Source organism: Takifugu flavidus, chromosome 16, assembly GCF_003711565.1.
Source record: "Takifugu flavidus isolate HTHZ2018 chromosome 16, ASM371156v2, whole genome shotgun sequence".
In the NCBI taxonomy this organism is placed as follows: domain Eukaryota; kingdom Metazoa; phylum Chordata; class Actinopteri; order Tetraodontiformes; family Tetraodontidae; genus Takifugu; species Takifugu flavidus.
In genome coordinates, this window is record NC_079535.1 from 9,409,021 (window position 1) to 9,419,447 (window position 10,427).

Sequence of the window (10,427 nt, forward strand, 5' to 3'; positions counted from 1 at the left end):
GAAAGCTAAACGTTCCCATAGCAACAGCGCTCACCTGTGGCGTGTTCACTGAAAGGGTAGAGAGGTAAGAGGTCTCACTCTGAGCGTTATCGCAAAGCTCGTTTCTGGGTGGCGTCACGTGAACATTCTAACGTTTTGGTGAAAGGTTTCCTAAGTTTCGAATTTTTTACTTTTCAAGCAGAGGTTTCCAGATTCATTAGGTTATCTTCTCTAAACTACGTTTTCGAACTAGGAAAAAATATGCACAATGTTTATAACAGCACAGCTGGAAGATTCACTTTTTGTCAGTATTCAAAAGATTTGGATAAATAGCAATTATGAATGTTTGCATATTGGATATTGTTTTGTCTAACAGTATTCCAAAAATGGTGATTTTTTTTTATTATTCGTTTTAAATATTTCAAGCGCAAAAAGCTCCAGGGAAGATTAGAATACGAGTGATTCATCTTTAAGGCATTAATGATCTTTGGGGGCCCCTCTGTGTAGACGTTAGAGGAGAGGCCCCTCACATTAATGAAACAACGCACCAGTAAAGGTGATCGTGGACCCCCACCCTCACTTTAACTGGGGCACAATTCAAATGTTTCTCATGTACTTTAACGTCATAGATATTTAAATACCGACCGAACATCCACGAGGTAGTATATAGGACCGATGTAAACCTGTGTCAAGTTACTCTCCGGATGCTGTACGTCGCCCCAGCAACCTGCCACAACTATTTGCCCCGTGTAGCCTGCAGCTCCCCCACATCGGCTGCACTGGTCGTGCAATGGAAGCCGCCGCGCATCTGCAGACCTGGCAAACGCATACTGTGCATTTTTAAAATCAAAGGTGCGCATGGCAAGTGGCAGAGTAGCGGCAGATGCTTCTACATGCGTGATTTAGGATGACGCAGAGTCGTTTTATACAAGACTTGCAGATCTTGCGTAGATCCAAGTGTCTGCACGGGCACTGAAGAGGAAAAGCGCCAAACGTACAACAGCGTGCGGACCGGATGCATAATGCAGGTGAATCCTCTGAGTTATTTAGTGATTTAGAGTGCACTTAAAACACGCATTGTAATCACATATTCTACCTACTTTATTTTAAGCCTCATTACGATGCCCACTCGGGGCTGTTTTTGACATGACAACATCTATTTACTTCAGCTCTCCACCTCAGATGTACGTATTTATAGCAAACACCTCTTCCAAGAAAAGATTTCAGTGAAAAGCGGTGAGATCATCAGATGTTAACGTTTTATTCCAGTAAATTCATCAACGAAGACCAGGAAGTGTGTGTTGAATGTTAATTCATGAAGGTGCAACCGAAGTCACCAGTGCAGAGCAATAGCACCGCCTGCTGGTCGCACACGCACAAGACAAGAGTCAAAAGGTCAATTTAATCCTAAATGATGCCACCATCTGTCTCCTCCTGTCATTGATCGTTTATGTTACATAATTACTATTGATTCCACTTCTTCTAAGCACTTATGAGGCCTCAGCTGATATTCCCTCAGCTTTTCAGAATACCATCATCATTTAATAAGGCTTAAAATTGTGAAGCAGCGTACAACAGCTTTGCATTTGATGTTGGGGTGGTGTTCTTAGGTTTTGGTTAGTCTCAACAACCTCTGAACATCCGGTTCGATGTCAATGGTGGGGAACTTTTTGCTGTATCTTTTAAATGGCTCTCCCTCTGGCCCGATTAGGAATTTCTCAAAGTTCCAGGAGATGTCGGTCCTGTTGATGGGACTCCAGACGAGAAATCTGGGGTCCTGCATGAGGGAGCTGGGGTCGTCGTCAGGGTAGGGGAGTTTGTCTTTCAGATAGGCGAAGACCGGGTGCGTGTTTGTTCCATTGACATCACACTTCTCAAAGAGGGTGAAGTTGGGCTGAAACCCATTGCCTGGGCGAACGTGCTGCAGGGACGGCAGGATCTCACCATTGGAGCAGTTCTCCTGCAACACAAAAGCCATTTCTCTTTAATATTTCCTGACATTCCTTCATTTTTAAAAACTCTTAAAACCGATACAAGTTTGACGTCATTCACAAACTGCAAATAAACTGAAAGTTCCTTCTCAAGACTGATCAAATTTCCTGCACTTACCTGATACCCGAACTGGTTGCATGGAAACCCCAGAACCACCAACCGATGGGGGTACTTGCTCTGAAGCTGGTTGAGCTCACTGAAGTCCCTAATGGTGGTGCCTCAGAGCGAGGCCACATTCTCTATCAGGACCACCCGTCCCCGAAACACGTTGAAGTCCAGCGAGTCGCCCTCCAGCGTGGTGGCCCTCAGGTCGTAGAAGGTCTTGGCGATGAAGGTCATCTCGGCTCCTGGGCTTCTGCGCTGGATGTGGTCGGGATGCGAGTGTGTGCCTGAGGTCACCTGAGTCGAGAGAAAGCTGCCTTTCACGGGTGTCGAATGGCTCTGCAAGAAACCGATCCTCAGCTGACACATAATACCTGTTGCAGCCCCGATCGATGCTGGAACTGGATATAGAGCCACCCAAAACACGAGCAGCTACATATTTTAACAGAAAAAGCTCTGAATCGGTACCATTAACTTATTTTACTAATTGGAACGTGTCAGGAGCCTGTAACACGTCATTCAGCCTCAGGGCCTTTGACATGTCTGTCGTCTCCGTTATCAAAAATGTAAGACTGGATCACCTTTCACAGCGGGCTATAGGAAAATAAATAAAGCAACGTCCTAAAATGCTCCCAGGACCACAGTAACACTCTCGATCATGTGAACATTTGAATTTATTAACTTACACAATTCAATTTGATTCCAATAAAATGATCTGGCACGCAGAAGTGACAATGCATTGGACCACCTGCCTGTTATAAAACTTCACATGGACATCCGGGATGATCAATTAAACATGTACTGCGTTCAGCCTCGTCTCCCTTGAGGAAATTCTGGTTGAAATTACAAGGTGTGAATAATTCATCTCTGTCCTTTGGCTGCCTTGTTATGAAGACGTTCTTTATATAAATCGGCACACATATATGCATAAGGATACTGCCTGTTACATTCCTTTCAAATAAAGTGAAGGTGCAAATCAAACTAATCCATCTTTTCCACCATCTTCTCGGGTATACGTCATGCTCATTCGACAAATACTGCCCTCTACTGGCTGGCGCTGGTAACTACATCTAAATCCGGTTGCAGCTGAGCCTGTTGTGTACAGAGCAGATGTGGGAAAATGTCTTTTCTTTTTTAACAGGCACAGTTCTTCTGAGAGTCACCAATGATGTGGGGAAGCACCCTGTCGTCTTCCAGGGCGACCTTGTCCAGATAATCGTCGAGAGACCCCAACAGCGAGTCCACGTCTCTCTTGTGCGCCTGCAGCACCAGTTGTGCCACACGGGTGTAGGACTGGAGGGAGGCGGAAGTGGGAAAATGGCTAAGAAATGAGCGCCGGGCCCAGCGTCATCTTGGCGAAAAACTGTTTCCTACCTCAGTGATGCAACTGTTAGTGGAGGCGCTGGTCTCGAAGAACTCCATCCCATAATTCTCAGCAAGCTGCGAGACACCGTGAAGTTTTGCTTTATTCGTGGAACTGTAATAGAACTGTGTCGTGAAGTTTCCTAGTTAAAAAGAGTCCAGATTTGCGTGATCAAACCTTGCTTCCCTGCTCTCTCGTCACCTGCCTCCCTAGTTCCTCGTCACATTTGTTTCCCACCAGGATCCTCTGCACCGTGTCCGGAGCGTTCTACCAAGCAACCAAAACGCATCACCAACGTCCTCCAGATCTCACGAGAGGGCTGAATTAATCACACAATGCCCACCTGGTCCACGTCACTGACCCACTTGGCGACGTGCTGGAAGGACGGCTGGTTTGTGACGTCATAGACGAAGATGATCCCCTGCACACAGAGCGGCGTTAGAGACCCAACCATGCCGTCCATGACGACGACAGTGTTTGCCGAGGTCACCTGCGCGCGCCTGTAGTACTGTTTGGTGATGGTCTGATATCGTTCCTGACCCGCCGTGTCCCTGCACGGAAGAAGACACTCGGTGACGCACGCCAGCAGCACGCCGTCACCCAGCAGCGGCCGTATGAACTCACCATATCTGTACTCGTACCTTGAGCCCATCGATTTCCAGGGTTTTCATCTTGAAGTCGATTCCTGGTGACAAGAGGAGGAAAGAAACTGTTCACTTCAGGGAAGGAAGCGAGTCCTGGTGCAGCAGGGAATCACCTGGGCAGATTTACATGCTGGTCAACTCTTAACGGATGCTACCAGGAGGCACAAGGAGCCCTTTTTATGTAAATACTGTATATAAGTCTTATTTTATTTTATTTATCTTATTCTAGTGTGGTGTTGATGTCTAATGTTATGTTGAATGTCGCAGCGGCACACCACAACAAATTCCTAGTTTGTGTAATACTGTGTATTACATGTACAATGGCAATAAACCTTCTTCTGATTCTGATTCTGATTCTGATTCTGATTCTGAAGAATAACGCCTCAGGCACTGAATAGTGTCGGGATCTGAATCATTGTGACTACGAGGCGTAGCTCTCGTCGTAGGTTTCCATTTTACCTGGTAGGAGATCATGGCTGTAAAAGAAGACAGTCGAGTTTATCTGTTCCGAACAGGACGCTAACATGCTGGCAGAACTGACAGCTCTCATTCCTCTGATGCGTTGGGAGCGTTTCTGCATAATCCAGACGTGATATTGGGGCGTGTACTCAAAAGAAACTTTAAATTTATTCCATTCAAATGCAGGAGAACCTGTTTTTTTTGTTGGGGGAGGGTTGTTGGGGGGTGGTGGCGGTGGTGGAATTTTAGAATTATCATTTCTTAAAGCATTCTTTCTTTCCTTACAGCTTTGAAACGTTGAACTTTCCTTGCAGTGTTGTAAGATGCAGCTTTTTATAGACGTTGGTTTGGGAAAAAAAGGGTGTTTTCATCACATTAAAGCCCAACAGAAGCTGGGCCTTCATTAATGTCTTTGACCTACAATGTAAAGCCCCTGCAGCAGACACAGCCACAGCGGGGGTCATTTTATTAAAATGATGATAGTGTGTGGTGGAGAAAAGAACATTATTAGAGCTGATCTGAATAAAAGCCCTGAAGGGAATAACTGTGCACACATCTGAGCCATGTTGTCAGTCTCTAATCCTCCGGCAACAAACTGGTTTCCACGTCGGTCATCAGCCTTCATTTTCTGTTTGGAGACTTTTCAACATGCAAACCTGGGTCTTTTTTAAATATTGAATGTACGTCACGATGTCACAGCAACACTTTGGCTTATCTGCAGCCCATAGTTGCAGATTTAACAGTCTGAGCTTTTTTGACCTTTTTCCTCTCACATTCTTCTGTTTTCATTCAAATGGGTGGAAAATAAAACCTAAAAAAGGGCACTTTCATTACACTTGTTAGTGTTACACACAGAAACTGCCATATCTGTCAATGTATTTAGCGCAAAAGTTTTTAGTGTGTTTTCCAGTTAGCCTGGTTCCACTGATGTTGTGTCCTGGTGCATTTTGTACTAATCCTAACAAAAAGTTAAGCCTGCTTATTCACTTTAAAAAAAAAATTTTTTTAAAACGCTGCTTCACAGTGAAACTCAAAGTTTTAGACTCCGAATTTCTCTTTTAAATGCACTTTTTGGTGTATTTCGTGACGCTGCAACCAAACCATTTTGACGTCACATAAGTTTGGACTTACCGATGGTGGAGATATGAGAAGAATCAAATTCATTTTCCGTGAACCTGCGCAACATGCAGGTCTTCCCAACCCCCGAGTCTCCGAGCATGAGCAGCCTGAATAAGACGTCGTATTGTTTGGCCATTGTAACAACTTAAAACACAAAAGAAAACATGACTCTCTCATTTAGCGTCTGTCCTGAACTCCGCACTTCAGCGGTGCTGTGAGTTGTATTTACTGGGCGTCGGAAATTTCACCGACTGTAGTCGCTGTTGTGAAAAGGCCCTTAGGCTTAAAAATTCTAAAGATCTAACATTGATAATAAACTCAGTCAGTACTATTTAGTACTTTCACGCGCTTTATGGCGGCCTCGATATTGTGTCCGTGACGTGTGCTGTCATTATAAAAGATTAGATTTCCTACGGTCCATGGAGGCATCACTGCATCCCTGTCGAAGGGCCTCCTGCACTGGAGGCGTCAGCTGGAACAAGTTCATCATAACCGAAATTTAATCAGTTACTGAAGTCAGAAAACCCACTTAACGTCAGCCATCGTGGGAAAACCTGCTTATTTACCAAAAAAAGGAGCATTTACTTTAACAAATCCAATGTTTTTCAGAATAAAACGACACCAGTGAAGTTTGGTGCGTTGCCATTCATTTCTACATCATAGGTATGAAGGCGTCAAATCTGTGATTTAACATTAGATATTAATATAATTCATAGATTCAAGTCTAGAATGCCCAGTCTCAACCTCTTTTTCAGCCTCTTACAGTTTTATCTGACTGTAGTTGATTGACATCATGCATTATTCCCCAGTTAAGTCATAAAATGATGGCACAAATACATCTAAAAAGGATAAAATTGTTTTATTGAGTCTCATAGTTAAGGTATGCCTTATCCTGGAAGACAACCATTGGCAGTATGTACAACATACCTGTAATTTCCATGGAATGGAACAAAGAAATTGATCAAACTACTTCATCTCTGAATAAAGCAGCTAGAAAGCAGAGAAATGTGTTCCGATCACAGGTAAATATTTCAGTGACAAGCTTTTCTTTCCAGAGGCTGGGAGGAGACAGTGTTGCACATCTCACACTGAATTTTGAGCAAACAGAAGGTCAGCGTTAACTGAAACACTCAGTAACCATCGTTAGGATACTGTTGCCAGTCTGAAACTGTTTCCTCTCATTTCTAATCAACAAAGTCGAGGAAAAACAGCTGCACCGCAGGTCTAAATGTCCATCCTGCTGTCAAAAGGCAACATTAAAAATGAGAAATGAGACATAAACAGGGGTAGTGAGCTTTTTTCGAGGCATCGGTATAAATAAAGCGATAATTTTGAATACAAAGATGTACAAGTGGACAAAAATACACTTCAGCAAACAAAACTGAAGCTGACTTGTTGTGTTTTGGACATTTTTCAAAAGAATATTCACATTTATGGCATGATGGTCAAATTACTTAAAACATTTCTTAATGTTTTTCACGTTTTTTTATCAACAAAAGAGAAAAACAAATCATGATATGTAATGTTTCAAAAGCCTTATATGCTGATTATTAATGGTTACCAAGATGTTTCAAAAGCATAAAAGAAACTTCAGTACAGCCTCTTTTTGGGGACAGGATGGAGGGAGGGGGGAGACAAAAGGATTGACATGACGCTTGCCTCGAGGGAAAATGAAGGTTGAAAGCATTTCTTGCAGAGTCAACTCGTCACCTGACCTGCTCTCAGATCTGAGCGCAGACAGGAAGCTGGCGGGCAAAGAAACAAAGAGTCTGTCTGAAGAAGCAGGGCCTGGCAGCATCTAGCTGGGCTCTCCGCGCAGCTTCTTCCTGTTGGGAGGCTCATCCTGCTCTGATTCAGAGCTGGAGTCGGAGCCCCCGTCGAAGGCCGACACCGTGCTGCCTTTGCGGTTTGTGTAAAAGCTGCTGTCAGAAGAGTAGTTTGTCTGGCTGTTCCCTTTGGCCTTCTCGAGTGCACGAACTGTGAGAGCAGCCGCACATAAGCACAATTACAAAAGGAGAGAATAAATGAGAACCTTTGGTAAGGTATCATGAACTGCCCCTCATACCCTGCTGCTCCAGCACCGCGTTCTGTTTCTTCAGATCATCGATGTCTTGCTGGTGAGTGTGGTTTTTCCGCCTCATGAACTGGATGTACTCGGTGGCTTTGTCCAGAATCTGTGCTCGGGAAGCCTGAAGATTCAAACAAGCAGAGTTTGTTCACGTTTCCCGGTGTTTAGGGATGCAGCTCTCATTAGGCTTCATCAAGTGGCACCTATCGACTACAATCATTCACTCAGTCGCTGGGGGGGCAAACAGCTGCGGCCACGAGTGCCTAAATCAAGTCAGATTAACCACTATTAGACATCAGTGCATAGTGTGCTACATTTCTGTCGGTAATGGCGTTGTAACAGAAACATGTTTTGCGAGTTGATAACCCCGAGGCTAATGTTGGGCTAAGGAGTAAAAGTAATAAGGTCGATTAGTCCATGAATCGCCACAGCCCTGTTTCAAAGAGACAGACCCAGTTAATACAGACAACACTGTTTTATTCCTTTATTCTTTACTGTGTTACAGATCTATCTTTTACACACCTTCTCCCCCTGCAGAGCAGGCACGGAATCTCGTAGGCCATGGAAGCTGTCTTTGATGTGATCCCTGCGTTTGCGCTCGAGCGCGTTGTGATGCGCTCGTTTGTCTGCCTGCAAAGAAAAAGGTCAACTTGAGAAAGTTCCAGGAGAATTGTGTAAATATAGTATATGTAAACACTGCTGCTTTAAATGAACCCGGTACACTATTGCCTCAGTCAGCTTGTTTAAAAGTATACACCGAAAAACCATTGGCTGTACTACAATATGTGTGAATATTTTTCTCTTGGATTAATTAGAACTAACATTGCTGTAGATGGTCAGATTCAATCTTAATAAATGAGGGCAAAAGCACCAAAAAAGCCATGACTTTACTGGTTTCCTGGGTCAGCGTTTTGAACGAAAGGAGAATGAAAACATTCATTCCATATGTTTCTATATGTCTTTACAGTTTGTGTATAAAAACAGGCAGGCATGTGCCAGTGAAACTTTAAAAAAATACACTTTCAGCTCGTTGGTAATGTGTACATATAATAAATATATGTAGGGAACGTAATTATAACGCTTGGCATTATTATTTTCATAAGTAATTGTCTCAAACATTCAGAGTCTACCGAAAATACTTTGTTAGATATCACCCTCGTTATATTTGAGAAAAATAAACCAGTTTATAAAATTTCTAGCATTATAGCCATTAGTTCAAGTCGTCTTTGAGAAGCTTAAGCCTTTTCGGCCCTTCCCAGCATCCGTACTGTAACTATGACTATAGAAGCGCAGTAAAATTCGAACCACAGGTAGCTGAAATATGTTTGTGCCAATCGCAACTCGCAATACATTGAACGATATAACTATTTACAACATTACTGTTTAGGTTTATTTACAAGCCGCTTAATGAATATTTTGGAAGTCAGTATCTCCCAATCAGCCCTAAAATCAAATCAACTACAGGAAATGTAGCCAGCTAGCTAGTTAGCTAAATCAGATAGCGACGGGAATTTTAAAGTTGCTTTTGGCAAAGCATTTGCCTCGCTATTTTAAAAGGAAACTAAACCACATACATCGCTGTCGACTTCGATGTCATCGTTTTCGCTCATTCTTCAGTAAAAGTATTACAAAAGAAAACAAATAAGCTGCTTTGCAGCGACAACGGTTAACAAGTAAATCTCCTGCGGTGCTTTGCTACAGGAGCTACATGACGAGCAGCAAAACGTCTACACACGTGATTTGACTGCACATGGACGGGAAAACATATACAGCGCATGCGCAAAACGGAGGGCTTGTGGGTAATGAAGTCATCCACCCAAAGAAGCAAATTGGTTGCTTTGGAACGGAAACACCGTCCAAAGTAGTACATTTTACGCACCAAAGATAACTCAAATTGTCTTGACTTCATTTAAAACTATTTTAACTGCAAATCAGATGGTGATGAGCACACTTGTTTAAACCTCTAAAGACCGTGGCTATTGAATGTCCTGAATACTTTTTTCAAATGGCAAAAGATGGTGTGCTCTTAGAAAATCTACTCGATACATTATATGAGTTTTCGTTCACATTAAAAGTAATCTGCGCATGTTAAATGTGTTAATATAAGCTGATAATATTCATTCACATTTGCAGTAAGGTTTGCTAGAGAAACCAGTTTAATTGATCAAGGTTTTTTTTGTCCATTAATCTTACATCTAAACCACTTTTCCTGACATCAGTTTTCAGTCAGAAACAGAGGATTAATTGCTGTTTCGCTCTTTCAAGGCTCATTAGTTTTTATGTGGTTTCATTGCTTGTTTTCTGTTTGTTCTGCTCTTTTTATTGCTCTTTGGAAAAGGTGATTGAACCCATCCAGGCCTTCCATCTTCACCAGCACAGCTTTCTGCTGCCCGCTGTTTTCTTTTACTGGAATTATGTGGAAGAATTCCGGATCCCAATTTAAAAACAAAATGTCAGCTTGTGAGGTTTTAAAGCCTAATCTCCAGCACACACTGGAGATTAGGAACACGGCGTTCAAGCCTGGACCGATGTGTCTGACGAGGAGAGTATGAAACAAAACCAGCCCGGTCTGATGACAGAAGGGCCCCTTCTGAGAAGACTAATGGCTGCTGAATTGTCTGCCAGGTTGCATAATATTCATTGGAGGTCTGTTTACACACAAGGCCAAGTGAAGAAGAAAGTTTGTCGCTGTGATAATTAC

At 43.0% G+C, this 10,427-nt stretch overlaps 3 protein-coding genes across 4 annotated transcripts; all 3 read right to left on the reverse strand.

Moving 5' to 3' along the window:
• Positions 1-1,216: 1,216 nt before the first annotated feature.
• Positions 1,217-2,621, reverse strand: gpx2 (glutathione peroxidase 2). Its single transcript, XM_057058461.1, has 2 exons — positions 2,089-2,621; positions 1,217-1,939 (listed from the first exon to the last, which is right to left on the reverse strand). Exons 1-2 carry the CDS (start codon positions 2,440-2,442, stop codon positions 1,586-1,588), a joined length of 708 nt encoding a protein of 235 aa, XP_056914441.1. The 5' UTR covers positions 2,443-2,621; the 3' UTR covers positions 1,217-1,585.
• A 108-nt stretch (positions 2,622-2,729) lies between these two features.
• LOC130539834 (ras-related protein Rab-15-like) lies at positions 2,730-5,886 on the reverse strand. 2 transcript variants are annotated; one of them, XM_057058463.1, is made up of 7 exons: positions 5,671-5,886; positions 4,061-4,121; positions 3,927-3,987; positions 3,780-3,857; positions 3,614-3,703; positions 3,448-3,513; positions 2,730-3,366 (listed from the first exon to the last, which is right to left on the reverse strand). In XM_057058463.1, the coding sequence occupies exons 1-7, from the start codon at positions 5,792-5,794 to the stop codon at positions 3,208-3,210; spliced, it is 639 nt and encodes a 212-aa protein (XP_056914443.1). In that variant the 5' UTR covers positions 5,795-5,886; the 3' UTR covers positions 2,730-3,207. The 2 variants fall into 2 exon arrangements, with proteins under 2 accessions (XP_056914443.1, XP_056914444.1); XM_057058464.1 differs by lacking the exon at positions 5,671-5,886 and adding an exon at positions 4,540-4,788.
• A 616-nt stretch (positions 5,887-6,502) lies between these two features.
• LOC130539835 (protein max-like) lies at positions 6,503-9,492 on the reverse strand. The gene is made up of 4 exons (XM_057058465.1): positions 9,301-9,492; positions 8,249-8,356; positions 7,724-7,847; positions 6,503-7,635 (listed from the first exon to the last, which is right to left on the reverse strand). The coding sequence occupies exons 1-4, from the start codon at positions 9,334-9,336 to the stop codon at positions 7,457-7,459; spliced, it is 447 nt and encodes a 148-aa protein (XP_056914445.1). The 5' UTR covers positions 9,337-9,492; the 3' UTR covers positions 6,503-7,456.
• Between the last annotated feature and the right edge of the window lie 935 nt (positions 9,493-10,427).